The 14,406-nt window shown below is 35.2% G+C and overlaps 2 protein-coding genes across 2 annotated transcripts in view; both read left to right on the top strand.

Moving 5' to 3' along the window:
- Nucleotides 1-57: 57 nt before the first annotated feature.
- TYROBP (transmembrane immune signaling adaptor TYROBP) lies at nt 58-4,944 on the top strand. The gene is made up of 5 exons (XM_053451766.1): nt 58-341; nt 2,596-2,616; nt 3,058-3,189; nt 3,461-3,516; nt 4,630-4,944. Exons 1-5 carry the CDS (start codon nt 269-271, stop codon nt 4,684-4,686), a joined length of 339 nt encoding a protein of 112 aa, XP_053307741.1. The 5' UTR covers nt 58-268; the 3' UTR covers nt 4,687-4,944.
- A 5,254-nt stretch (nt 4,945-10,198) lies between these two features.
- The window catches only part of LOC128469769 (IgGFc-binding protein-like), a 21,339-nt gene continuing 17,131 nt past the window's right edge, over nt 10,199-14,406 (top strand). Inside the window, exons 1-4 of the mRNA XM_053451564.1 lie at nt 10,199-10,334; nt 11,160-11,210; nt 11,482-11,511; nt 14,296-14,325. Coding sequence (XP_053307539.1) covers nt 10,199-10,334; nt 11,160-11,210; nt 11,482-11,511; nt 14,296-14,325 — 247 coding nt within the window. The remainder of the gene's footprint in view (nt 10,335-11,159; nt 11,211-11,481; nt 11,512-14,295; nt 14,326-14,406) is intronic.

The following is a 14,406-nucleotide window of genomic DNA, read 5'->3' as shown; positions in this document are numbered from 1 at the left end:
CTTTCCTCTTTCTGACCAAGCGCTGGGTCTCGTGACCAAATTTCTGTGTCTCATACATTCGGTTCCTTCCCAGACAGGGAACATGAAAACCAAGCTGACAGGGTAACATCTACACCTGGGCAGAGGACTATTCCTTCGGGCTAATGCTGGGGTAGAAGTGAATCTGAGGATCCCAGGACACAGACGAGAGATTCCCGGCAACCAACAGAGGCTCCAGAGAAACATAGGGGGATTGTTAATAAATCTCAGCGTTCCGGCTTCAAACACCATGATCGGATCGCCAAAACAGATTCATCGGCAACTTGCTCCATGTGCCATGTTCCTCCTTCTCGCTGTGTTGGGTAAGTGATTTGTACCCTTCTGGACGCTTCACGGGCAAAACCCCAAAACATTTCGGCTGCCAGAAACCTTCTAAAGCCTTTCACAAGACGTTGGCTTTCCATCTAATTATATTCATTTGATTTTCGAAATGAAATTGTATCTAATTTCAAATGAAAATCTGGATACAAACGTAGCAAAGTGCATTATTTTCACACCACATCACATTATCAAAAATCTTATTTTAGATAAAGTCGGAACCAATAGTGTTTTTTGACCGACGTGATGGTAACTTGGTTTTATGCGATATTAACAGAAAAAAAACATGCAATATATTGTAAATTTGGTCGTATAGGTTAAAAAAAACTAATTTTTGTGATTTAAAGATTATTATTAAAAGAGTATATTCAAAGTAGAAAACCTTATGTCGTTAAGTCATGACCTGATTTGCCATTAGAAGTTTTAGTTTTCATCAGAATTTAAATTTAATATCTGTTCAAATCCTCGTTATTTTATTTTTTTGTAAGAAAAAAGAATAGTGAGTGAAATAAAACCTGAAAATTTTCATTTGAAAATCGTATGCCTCCCACAAATAAATTACTCTTTTTTTAAAGATAATTAGTTTTGAGGTTTTTTTTCTAATTTGGCCATTTCGTTCGCCAATGTCAAAAATTCAAGCTATAGAAGACAACCATCTTATCGTCGTTAGAGACCTCCTATGAGTCATCTTTATGGGGAAACAAAATGACAAATATTGTTCGTTTTTCCAGATATCCCATACATTAAAATAAGGAATTCATTTTAGTACCTATACCCAATTCTATAACATAGAGGGGTATTTTCATTGGACTGAACCTTTGGCACCATTTTTTTTTCTATTTCATCAAACTGATTACTGGGCAGATCCCAATGAAATCAAAACCACAAACTGCTATTTTTAAAAATGTACAAACTTTTTTATTTTGCCATCGTGAAAATGAGGAAACATCTGCGTGATTTGGCAACAAGGAACTTGATCATCACATGAAAATGTAACGAAGAGGACAAAAAAAAGCCTACAAATGATGTCGTCATTGGCCCCTGGACGAAAGATATAGAGAAGCTAAGCCATGCCCTATATATTTATATATATATATATATATATATATATATATATATAAAACCATGTGTACGATTGCAGGTATCAAAGCTGTACAATGAACATATCCTCTTTATACTTAACTACCCTACTAGAATGTGATCAGGTTTGTAGTCCAACAAACAGTTGTGGTGCAAAGGGTCACCTGTGCCGGTTTCCTTTTTTTTTTTTGCTATCGATAAAATCAATAAATAAATTAAAATAAGTACTGAAAAGAAAAATATCAAAATAGTTATAATAAAATCTTTTTTATTTTGACATTTTCTGTTTTGTTATAATGAAGAAGTCGGAGCTCTGTGTCATTTATATAGTTTGTAAAGCCTTCCCTGATTGCTGAAACTGTGTCGGTAAATACATTTACTTGGTTTGAATTGAGTTTAGCCATTAATAAATAGCTAGTCTGTTAACACAAAGTAGGCTGAAGTGGTCCGTTGTTGCAACTTCTGTTCGAGGCTCACCAACGTTTTCTGGGTCAACTGACCACAAGCTTCCTGACCCTTAACAATAAAAAACCAAAGGTATTTTTGTGTTTCCACTCAACTGACTAAATAGTAAAGCTTCCGACAACTACCCAGGCAGAACCGAGCAATTAGTAATTTACATTGTTGCACGTATTGTATCTAAAACAGGCTTTTTCTTTAACTTTGCCAACTAGGACTACTTTGTCTGCTCGTAGACTTCGAGCTGCTGGTATCTCAATGACATGCTTCCTCACTAAGGGGTTATTACTTTAAATTTACCATTTTTCTTTCATTAATTCCACCACATTAACCCTTTCTAAAACCCTTCTTAAGTATAACCCTTAGAGGCCCACTTGTGTTTTGTCATCCATTGGGTCCTGATTTTGGCTTTGAGAGATCATGCTTCACCAAGGTCACATCTCAGCAGGGCTCCTTGTCTCCTGAGTGTTTACTTGAACGGAACGTAAACATTTTAAGCTTCTGTATAGCAGATAGTTTGATAGTAACTTCTACAGGGCAGAATCTGAATGCTTGATGACCAAACTCGTGACCTAGGATTTATGAAACCCAAAGCAGCATCTGTATATCGCGTGACCTTCAAAACCTGACATTGTCTCCAAATGTGGTGATTTGTACAAAAACAATTAATAATACTTTTTTTCATTGTTTTGTTTTTAGGAACTGCTTTCGGACAAAATGGTGAGAATTTAGTTTTTTTAACATGAAATATTGGAATAGCGAAGAACATAAGCCCAGACAGCCATGACTGAATACATGCTTAGGAAAGCTTTTTGTTCCCTAGGAATTTGTTGATTCTTTTATTTAGGTTTCCATGAAAAAAAGGGGAACATTTGAGGATGTGTTCATTCTTTACCTGGGGGAGGAAATCATAGCTGGAAAAATCATGTGCAATAACGGAACTAACAAAAATTAACATGATCCCTTAATAATTAAATACCACAAAAAATCTGGTGTCTCTTAGGCCTTTGAAGAACCAGAATTTGACTTGCTTGATTTATAGGTGTCTTTTTCTAACCCAAAAAAACTATGTATGGCATTGCTTGAAGACATTCTGTGCTGTAGATGAATTGTAATTCCGTACAGATATCTCATATATCTCTTTGTGAATTCTTCTTTCAGACTGTGGGGACTGCTTCCACCTGAGCTCGGGGGCAATTACTGGAATTGTCTTCTGTGACATCTTCATCACTGTGCTGATTGCCCTAACTGTGTATTTCATATCAAATAAAATCCAAAAAAAGAAAGACGAAGGTAAGTAAAGCGAGATTTAATCTTGTAGAATGTGGGTTTTTTTGTTTGTGGTGAAACAGTATGCGGGGGGGGGGGGGGTGAAAACCGGAACAATTGTATTTTATTAATGACTTTGTATTTTCAGACAAATAAAATATGTAACCCGAAGTGGCATTTTAAATGTTGTTAATAATTTGGAGTAAATTGTTTTCCCTTAGAGAGTACTTTGTAAAATAATTGTAAAAAGTTAGAAATTAAACAATGTATCTATCAATTATCTTTTCTCTTCCAGAAAGAAATAGAAACAGCCAAAAAACTGAGATTCAGGAAAGTGAACGAACTTACGAAGTGAGTTTAAGGAGCTGCCGAGTTTGGTATTTTAAGAAAGCCTGTGTTTTGTGCTACAACCGATCCAACAAGCAAAAAGCCTCCCACCTTGTACCTAGAAACTCAAAACTCTTTGGGTTAAACCATTCCATAAACCGCACGGTAGTAGCTGAGCAGCTTTGATTCATTTATTTAAGAATAATATTGTTTGATGTTGACCATTGTCACATTCAACTGGATAGGCCAACTAATCCCTTCGGGGTTCCTTAGCCCCTCAGACCTGATGGGGTCCCCAAAGACCCTGATGTGAAAAAGATGAAAAGTCGGAAGGAGAAAAGTCACGGTGACTAAGATCCGAGCCAAACCGAATACCCATCAACGTCAACAGGGCCAACTAAACAGAGTCTCAAATTCAATTCCATTTTAGCTGCCTGCCCTCTGGCTGGAACTCGGGCTTTGCGAGTAGACTCCTGTCTTCATTTAACCCATTAAGGCCCAGACAGCTTCAATCCCTTTGAATAGCCTTAACACCCCCAGGGGCTTTAGCACATACCTCCTGGCATTAGCGAGTAACACCTTCTTGCTGCTACATCTTTAAATGTCTTTTAAATCCCTACTGTTTTTGGTGTAAAAGGATAAAACAAAGGACAAAAATACAATAATCCGCATTACCAAATATATACAGCTGTGTATCAGAATGGCGTTAATGTCTTCATATGCAAGAAGTACTCAACTACAAACGTATTGATCGCTGACACTTTTGCTTTGAATGTATAACGTAGCCTATAAAGGTGGGGAGGGAAAACATCGCTTTGTAATCTCAGTGTATTTATCTGATATTTAAATGAGAAGTAAATATTTGAGTAGACATTGCCTCTCCGGCTAGAAGTCACAAGGATTACTACAGATTTCAGAGTCTCGTATAGTGGGAAAAGCATACAAAACCGTGTTGAGTGAGACCTGCTGGAAGAAAAAGGTGTCGGTGTCATCTCAGGTTTCTCGGCACAGACAATGACAGCTGAAGATTTAGTGCCTATAAATTATTATAATAGTACGGCACACACATAAACATTATTCTTTACACTCTTCTATGCGATGGTCGGTAATCTAACACATCTGTATTTTTTTCCCCAGGAGCTTCAAGGACAAGCAAGGGACATCTATAATGACATTGGAAGGGCACGACGTTAATCCCTATCCATGTTTCTGGGGAAAAAAACACGTCTGACTCAACCCATCATCAAAAGCAGTTAATGAGAAAGTACAATGAAAAAAATAAATTTAAGGCAAATTGCATGAGATTTTTTAGGGCAGGGCTTTCCAGGGGTCTCCAACATAGGGTAGTCCATGAGCTACAGGAATTGAAGCCAGCATAAGATGGGACGTAGCCAAGAGAGACATCTTACCAGCTCACGAGCCCCTCATAAAGCAAAGCCAGCTCACTTGCCATGCATTAAGGCCCAAAAAACAAAGCTAAGAAGCGTTAGGCTATTTTGGCTTTAGCTTACACTCTTCCTAACAAGCCAAGCCCAGATGGGTGTTGGGAATCTGGCCAGGTCTCTCGACGACTATATGTACCTGACCAGCTGGCTTTGAGTACCTGCAATGGTCTCACCAGACCCTGGTCTGGTCATCTGGCACACCGGGCAAATATCTGGTGGACCTCTGACCAACATCTATCCATGCCCAATATGCCTCTCCTGTGGCATTTTTAATACATTTCATAATAGCGGTTACATTTTTAGTAATTAACAATAAATACTTGTCTGCAAAATAAATGTTTGAGGCCCTGGTTGGACTTTATCCCAATATCCTTATCATTAAGTTATTGCTGAATTCATTGGTCAAAGGAATATTTATTTTCCAGAGTGGTCTTAAGTACAGACTTAAAGACATCTGCCAGAATCACAATTTTTAAAATAAATTATCTCTGTTCAAGCAATTAAATATACAAAACATTAATGGTTGGCTCAAAAAAAGAAATAAAAAACATTTAAATTATGGTACTTTTCCCTTGTAAGGGCTTATCGCCCTGACACTTGGGAGAAAAACAGCGATATACTTCAAATATCTGGCCATGACTGAGTAAGAAAATGGCATTTCATATTATCTAAATATTCACTTTTTACACACACTTTTTATGTTATCTAAACATACATATTTTACACATACATTTCCCATTATCTAAATATACAACTTTTACGCATTCATGTTACCTTATATCAACATACACTGTTTATTCATACATGCTACATTATCTCAACATACATGTTTTACACATACATTTATATTATGTTAACATACATATTTTACACATACATGTTACATTATCTCAACATACACCTTTTACACATACATGCTACATTATCTCAACATACACTGTTTATTTATACATGCTACATTATCTCAACATACATGTTTTACACATACATTTATATTATATCAACATACTCCTTTTACACATACATTTCCCATTATCTAAATATATAAATTTTACACATACATGTTACATTATCTCAACATGCACCTTTTACACATACATGCTACATTATCTCAACATACATGTTTTACACATACATTTTATATTATATTAACATACACATTTTACACATATATTTCCCATTATCTAAATATACATTATTTATACATACATGTTACATTATATCGACATACTCCTTGGACACATTCATTTCCCATTATCTATGAAATATTTTACACACACATTACACATTATCTGGACGTACTAACTTTATTATAGTTGCTTTTTGTTCATGTAAGCGCATGTATATTTATTGATAAATCGCTCCATATGATAATAAACATTGCTAAACTGTAACTTATTTTTCCAGTTATTATGACATTTTGTTTCACTCTCAATGCTGATACTTTTGATTGTAGTAGTACTATTATAAAAATTGAGAGGTACTTGGAGTTTTTCAGCGTACATTGCAGGTTTTCTCAGTATGACTCTCTGTTTTCAACATTTACGGGGGGGGGGGGGATTTGTATGATGCCTCGTCCTGGGGTTGAGGGAACTTTGCAGTAGAGACAAATAACACCAGGTTACATAGTTACAATCCTAATCCTAATTCTGATATTTTTTTCTAATAACTTCCTCTTTGTGGGTTTAATCTTTACTCTTGAAACCGTTGCACAGGAAATAAAACAGTAGTTTTCTGTGATATTTCTTTCCCCTTTCTTATACTTTTCCTCCCACCCGCTTCATCATGGCATCTAAAAGTTACGTCTTATTAAGAAATTGGAATTATTTTGGTTTATTTCTTTTAACTCTCTCTAAACCACAACACAGATTTTATTTAAAATTTTCACCCACTCTTCCTTTTCCGACCCAAAGCACAAGGTTGGAATGTCAGATTACAGTGAACAGCTTTAAATTAAACTTTTTTTACCCCACTAAAATCTTTTTTTTGATGTGTGCTGCTCAACACAATTTTTTTACAGGTGGACAGGAATGGAATATGTTGCACGTGATATCGCCATCTGGTGGCAATCAATGAGAACTGCATAAAAACACAACTAATTAAACTTCAAATAGATCACTGTAAAAAGTAAGAACTGCTTTGTTTTACAATAAATCTCACAGACTTTTCAGAAACTTTCTAAAATTTGACCCTACATAATGCATAGTTAAATTAATTAACCATTTCAAATATTATCCAGTGGGATTAACTGTATATGATGCAGGGAAACCCCAGCCTTTCTTAGGGTACAAATGTTTTATTGTTAACACATTAAAAAAGACGTAGCTTTTAGGGCCTCAATGATCTCTTCTTCTGATGGAATCCTTCACAATGCTTTTTAAATCCCTCCAAGATTCTTCACTTTGTCCACCATCAGACAGACATTATGGATACTATACACGTTTTGCACCGTCTCTTTTAAAGGTTAGGGGTTAGAGAGTTAGGCATTTGATTTAGGGTTAGAGTGTTAGGAGTAGGGTAAGATGGTTAGGGGTTAGTGTTAGAGGGTTAGGGTTTAGGGTTAGAGGGTTAGAAGGTTAGGGGTTAGTGTTAAAGGGTTAGGTTTTATGGTTAGAGGGTTAGAAGGGTAGGGTTAGTGTAAGAAGGTTAGGGTTTAGGGTTAGAGGGTTAGAGTTAGAGGGTTAGAAGGTTAGGGGTTAGTGTTAGAGGGTTAGGGTTTAGGGTTAGAGTAAGAGGGTTAGGGTTAAAGGTTAGAGGGTTAGGGTTTAGGGTTAGAGGTAGAGGGTTGGGGTTAGAGGGTTAGGGTTAGAGGGTTAGAAGGTTAGGGTTAGTGTTAGAAGGTTAGGGTTAGAAGGTTAGGGTTAGAGGGTTAGGGTTAGAAGGTTAGGGTTAGAGGGTTAGTCATTAGGTTTAGAGTTAGGGTTTAGGGTTAGGTTAAGGGTTAGGAAAGGGATTTAGGGGTAATAATTTCCGAGGATTTAAAGGTAGGTAGAGAATGCAATATAGCAGCAGGAGATGCAGCGGCATTACAAGAGCATTACAAGAGCAATCTATGGGCATTACATGCATTTTATAAACTAGTTTCTGCATGCTCGTTAATAAAAATGGTTCATTTTTTTGGTGCTTTTCTCTTTATTTGGTGAGTTTTGGCACCAAGTAAGGTGGTTCTAACTGGTTTTCTCATGGGGCATTATAATCAGTTATTAGGCTGGATTAATCTCTATTTGATTAAACTTTAATTAGTTTGGAAGATCCTGTTTGGAACACAACCACAAGGCCATGGGCTGCGCTTAATATTTGCTCCTGCTATTCGGTTGCATCATGCGAAACGAGTTGGGTTAGTTTATTTCATGCTGATTAACCCTTTGGATCTTAAAAATAGACAGCTGTCAGCAAAAAAAGCCCCCAGAAAAATTGTGGACATAATGCTACAGAATATTGTGGTTTTGTATTAAGGTGACATGGCAAGGGATCCTGTTTTAGGTATAGCATTTCTTATAATAGTACAGTTTTTTAGGCTATAAAGCTATAATTCAAAGTATTGACCCCCTCCCTGTCTAGATAAATAGACTATATTAACATCTACCGCTTCTGTCGAGAGGCAGTTCCACTTATATACTGCCCTGTCAACTTGTGCATTTGTATGTCTGTTTTGCTGCCATTATAACCCCTTTTGGTGCCATTTCAGCAGGGGAAGCAGGGAGGGACTGTATATAGTAGGGTTGAGTATTAGCGATTAATAAATAGAGGTACCCCAAACCAGCAAAGCCTCAGATTTTTGTAGAGCACAAAGTATATTTGTGCCATTATTTCCCAGTGGGCCACGGTCTTCGTTTGACATAAATCCAGGAAAGAGCACTTATATCAATATACATAGATACATATATTAAAAGAGCACATGTATAAAATATACATAGATACATATATGAAAAGAGCGTATGTATCAATATACATAGATACATATATTAAAAGAGCGTATGTATCAATATACATAGATACATATATTAAAAGAGCGTATGTATTGATATACATAGATACATCTACTAAAAGAGCACTTATATCAATATACATAGATACATATATTAAAAAAAACCCTTATATATTGTTCCCTATTACAGAGGATATATAATAATGTATAGGCGTCTGGGTACATCATAGCAGAGCTAAACGTGTCACCTTCTGTTTAAATATCTAACACAAATAGCTTTTTCTTCCCGTATGTTTTCCTTTGTTACACATCAGAATATTTCTCCGGCTTCGTAGGCTGATCCGCTGTCACCTGACGTTGGTCACCTGCTTGTGAATAGCTGGGGGGCAATTGGAGCTGGAGCTGCTGAGTTTGAGGGCGGGCATTTTTTTTTAAAGCAGACTAGAGATTAACGTATCAGGTGCTGAGCTCAGGAATAAATACTTAGGATTCGGGACGCAGGAGGTAACTCGTCTACAGTCCCAGGAACCAGGTAAGCCTCTCGTCTCACCTGTATTATCAGCATTTACGGAGTATTAAGTATTGGGTATTCTAGAAGTTTGCGAATTTGAGAACACAGAAGCCCTAAAAAAGTGCTACCTAACGAGATGATCAGATGGGGTTCTGCCTATATCTAGCAGAATGCGATATAGAATTGTATCCGTAGCTGTCTATCATGATATAGAACGTGTAATATATAAAAGAATGTCATCTATACTATATGTAATTTGAAATAGAATTCTTTCTCTATAAACTATGGGAACGAATGTCGTCTGCTATATATATAATGGAACAGAATGTTTTGCACCATATGGAATGGTTTCGGTTGGAAAGCTTCAGAAGAAGAAACCTTTGAGGTCCAGAAAACTTGCGTGACATATTTTCCTGTTTTGACCAATAAAAGGACGTTCAACAACGATATCAAACTGAATGTAATCTATATCATGGGCTAACGAACCAGGGGGTAAAGAGGATAAGCCCCCCATCCAGATAATTGGAAGAAAATAAAAGTGCAAATTTATGTTATCCTGATGGGAGGGCGCTCTTTATACCCTGCAGAGCTTTGGTAGGGTTTTTCATCCTTAATCTCCTGGTGTAAAGACTCAAACCTTAATCAGTCGTTGGTCTCGTCTTAGATTCAGGAGCCGTACGTCTATCCTGTGCAGGTTTAGATTCTCTCGCTGTATTACCTATAGTCAGTATGGCTCCAAATTCTAGCGGAGGTTCGGGGAAATCTCTTCTCTACAGTGATATCTTTGGTGGCATCTGAGAAGGTACTGTGGTGGAACTGAACATGGTCATGGTGGACTATGGTAGAAGCAGGGGCAGAAAGAGAGGTGATGGCTTGGAAAGTAGGCAGGGAATAGAATTGGAATATGGATTCATAGATAATTGGATCTTTCTCCTGAAGGTGGCTACTGATCTTGTTGGTATAACCAAACCATATATATATAAGGAAGCTGGCTAGAGAATAAAATCCAAGCTAAAAAGTAATATCAAATAGAATGCAACGCATAGGAAAAGAGAAACGGACGATTTCCCAATCAACCAAATGAAAAAAAAGTGGAACCTCATAACATAAATCGTTAAATTCACCTGTATCACATAGCTGGAGAACGATGTCATTTAAACGTGTTTTATTTATTTATTTATTTAATTTTTAATGTAATATTTTTTTTTTTTTTTTTTTTAGATCCAAAATGGCCTGGTTTTGGGGCCCAGTCCTATGGGCTGTTATCCTGTCGATTTGTTGTAAGTATATGTGTAATAGGATTTTTTTGTGGTTTAACATAACTGCAAATATTTGAGGGGAGAAGGTAATTATAGCGTTGGCCTTATATAAATGTAACACATATAGTGGTACACAAGCTTTCGGGTTTGATTTTTTTATGCTGAAAAATTTTTTTTTTTACAAATATTAATTCCCATTTTAAGAACAAACATGATGCGCTATTTGGAAATCCCCTTCCTGATTCTTATAAATTAATTTTTTTAGGCAAAGGAGGTGATTCAACGTGGACTAAAGGTAATTTGAAAATAAACATTAAATTTAATTTAGAAGAAATGATATTCTCATGAATTGATACTATTATTATATAATATTTATTATGTATATTATATATATATATATATATATATAATATGTATATTTTATATATTTATTTTATATCTATATATATATATATATATATATATATGTGTATATTTTATATATTATATTATTATTATGTTTTTTCCTTTCTTTCTTGAAACAGAATGGTCAACGAATGGAGGGCATCAGCTTGAAGGCAAAGGAATGAAATGGGGTGAGTCTACATAAAAACAGATTTATTTTTTAACTTGAACAAATGCGTTGGCTCGTTTAAGATCAATAAAAGCATTAAAATAATTCTACTTTTTCTTCCTAGAACACGGCGGTAAATTTTCTTGGGGAGAAGGTAATTATATATATATAAATATAAAATATATAATATACACGAACCGGTGTATTTCATTATTTTTGCCTTAATGAATAATTTTTCCCATTTTCAGAAGAATAAACAATACTAATAATAATATAATATAATTTCTTTATAGGTGAAGGAGGTCAGTTTCATGGATCAAATGGTAATTTGGAAAATCATATTATCTCTGTGTTTTTTTTTTATAGGAAAACAAAATTTCAGTTCCGCGACGCATAGAGATATAGGATATTTTTAAGTATTTTTGAAAGCTTTTGTTCATCTTGCATTTTTATGGTTTATTATTTGGAATGAGCGATTTCTTCAGTTGACATCAAAGAAGCTCATCAAATTGTATTTTAAAAACCATTGTTTAGCTGAACAGGAGGAATTATTTCCAACTACCTCTCTATATTATTATTATTATTATTATTATTATCATTTATTGTTTTATATAGCGCCATCAAATTTTGTAGCGCTGTACAATGGGTAGACAGAACATAACAAGTAGTATAAAACATAACAATGTGACTAACAGAGACAACAAGTAAGGAGGGCCCTGCTCAAATCCTCTGTCCGATCCCCACCCTACCTGCTTATTGCATATTTACCACCCCATCCTAAATCATATGGTGGGGAAGTGGTTGGGCTCAATAGGTAGTCGGTGACTAATTAATGGTACCTCCTACCTCCCAACATTTTGGAAAAGAGCATTATATTTCATTGACGGAGGAAAACGTTTTGTTTGAAGCTCACAGTCGCTTACTCTTGACATAGAGATGAACTAAAAACCAGAGTTGTCTTTCTTCCGAGTTGATTAAATATGTTGAGTTACTTTTTTGGTGAATTGGCACTCAAATTATGAAAGTTTAGTTTCAACTCTCATCGGTGAGATTGACAAACTCAAACACTCATGCTGCCAACTTTTAGGGAATCCACTAATTTCCTTTTTTTTTTTTTTAAATAAAGAAGGAGGGAGTTCCGAAGAAAAAGGAGGAATGACATGGGGTGAGTTCATCGTAATACATGATTACATTTTATTTTTTGTTGACTCGTTTCAGAACAAGAACGATGTATCTAAATCATTCAGTAATTCCAGTACTGAACAGGAGAATCAGTGAATTTTAGGGTTTTATTTTCAGAATTCCCATTTTCAGAGCAATAAATACTACTTACACATATTCTTTACTGTAGGTAAATATATATTTTTATTGTAGGTAAAGGAGGCTCCAATTCTGAATCAAAAGGTAATTTGGAAATTCACATTATTTTTTTTTCCATAACTGGAAATTATGGGAAAAAAATTTAATTCAAATCCATATTTTTGAATGATGTTTCCTTAGTTCATGTTGCTTTTTAATGGTTTATTATTTGGGGGATGGGCAGTTTCTTTAGACTTCACTTTACAGCAAAGACGTTCATCAGATCATTTTAGATCCATTGACTGAAGAGTTTTCCTCCTCCTTGCCAAGTTATTTTTAGCTGAGAAGGGGGAATAATTCCCTTCATTTTCTCTATACTCCCCCATCCCATCACGTCTCCTAGCCCTAACCTCTTATTTCATTTCTACAACCCCATCCTAAATCATAACGATAAGGAATAGGCTGAGGTCAATAGGCAGTCGCTGCTTAGTAAATAGAATCTCCTACCTCCCAACATATTGGATGAGAGACCTTCATTTAGTTCTCTCTTGAGGAGGCAGAGTTTGAACGTTAGATCGCCATTACGAGTTTTCAAACCCACAGTGGTTACTATTGGCGTAGAGATGAACAAAAGCGAGAATGGCTTTACCTTCAAGTCGATAAATAATGTTGAGTTGAGTCTGGCAAATTTTTCGTTGAGTTGACCTTCAAATTGTGGTCGTTGAACATTTTGTGTGACAAACTCAAAAGCCAACACTCATACCCTCAACTTTTAGAGAACTCACCTTATTCTCATAAAATGACATTTAAAAAAAATATATTATTTTTTTTTAATAAAAAATAGAAGGAGGGAGTTCCAAAGAGAAAGGAGGAATGAAATGGGGTGAGTTCATCGTAATACAGGATTACATTTTAGTTTTTGTTCACTCTTTTCAGAACAAGAACAATGTATCTATATCATTCTACTTTTCCAGTACTGAATTTTCAAAACATAATAAATGCAGTGATAGGAGAATCAGTGTATTTCAGGGTTTTTTTTAGAATTCCCATTTTCAGAACAATAAATACTTAGGTATATTCTGTACTGTAGGTAAATATATATTTTTATTGTAGGTAAAGGAGGTTCCAATTATGAATCAACAGGTAATTTGGAAATTCACATTATTTTTTTTTCCATAACTGGAAATTATGGAAAAAATGTTTCAATTCAATGCCATCAGGCATAGAGAAGGATATTTTAAAATATATTTTAATGGTTTATTATTTTGGGGGGATGGGTAGTTTCTTTAGACTTCACTTGTTGAGTTGAGTCTGGCAAATTTTTCATTGACTTGACCTTCAACTTGTGGTCGTTGAACATTTTGTGTGACAAACTCAAAAGCCAACACTCATACCCTCAACTTTTAGAGAACTCGCCTTATTCTTATAAAATGACATTTCCAAAGGACTAATTTACATTTTTTTTTAAATAAAAAATAGAAGGAGGGAGTTCCGAAGAGAAAGGAGGAATGAAATGGGGTGAGGATACACATACCATAAACAAATGTTTTGGCTCATTTTACAAAAAAAACAACCATTTTGAAATAAATCTAATTTTTCTTTTGGTAGGACATGGCGGTAAATTTTCATGGGGACAAGGTAATTACAGAGTTGACATTATATAAACCTAATAAATGCAGAATGCCAGGAACCAGTGTGTTTTATTGTTATGTCTTAAAAGATTATAATTGGAAATAATGTTTCCCATTTTGAGAATAATACAAACTATTTAGAGATTTTCTGTAATGGGTCTAATAATCTCTTTATAGGTAAAGGAGGTCCCATTCCTGGATCAAAAGGTAATAACGGAAGCTCCCATTATTCATATTTTTTTGTAATTTAACTTTTTTTCATGTTAGTAAATGTTATTTTAATTTTTA

The sequence above is a fragment of the Spea bombifrons genome, chromosome 12, assembly GCF_027358695.1.
Source record: "Spea bombifrons isolate aSpeBom1 chromosome 12, aSpeBom1.2.pri, whole genome shotgun sequence".
Classification (NCBI taxonomy): Eukaryota; Metazoa; Chordata; class Amphibia; order Anura; family Pelobatidae; genus Spea; species Spea bombifrons.
This window is presented reverse-complemented; position numbering and strand designations above follow the sequence as displayed.

What these genes read in the sequence shown, in the direction of transcription:
- TYROBP (XM_053451766.1), top strand. Translation starts at nt 269, where the DNA reads ATGATCGGATCGCCAAAACAGATTCATCGGCAACTTGCTCCATGTGCC. An exon ending in CCTCCTTCTCGCTGTGTTGG is followed by an intron (nt 342 to 2,595) that starts GTAAGTGATTTG and finishes TTTTGTTTTTAG; the next exon opens with GAACTGCTTTCGGACAAAAT. An exon ending in CCAAAAAAAGAAAGACGAAG is followed by an intron (nt 3,190 to 3,460) that starts GTAAGTAAAGCG and finishes TTTCTCTTCCAG; the next exon opens with AAAGAAATAGAAACAGCCAA.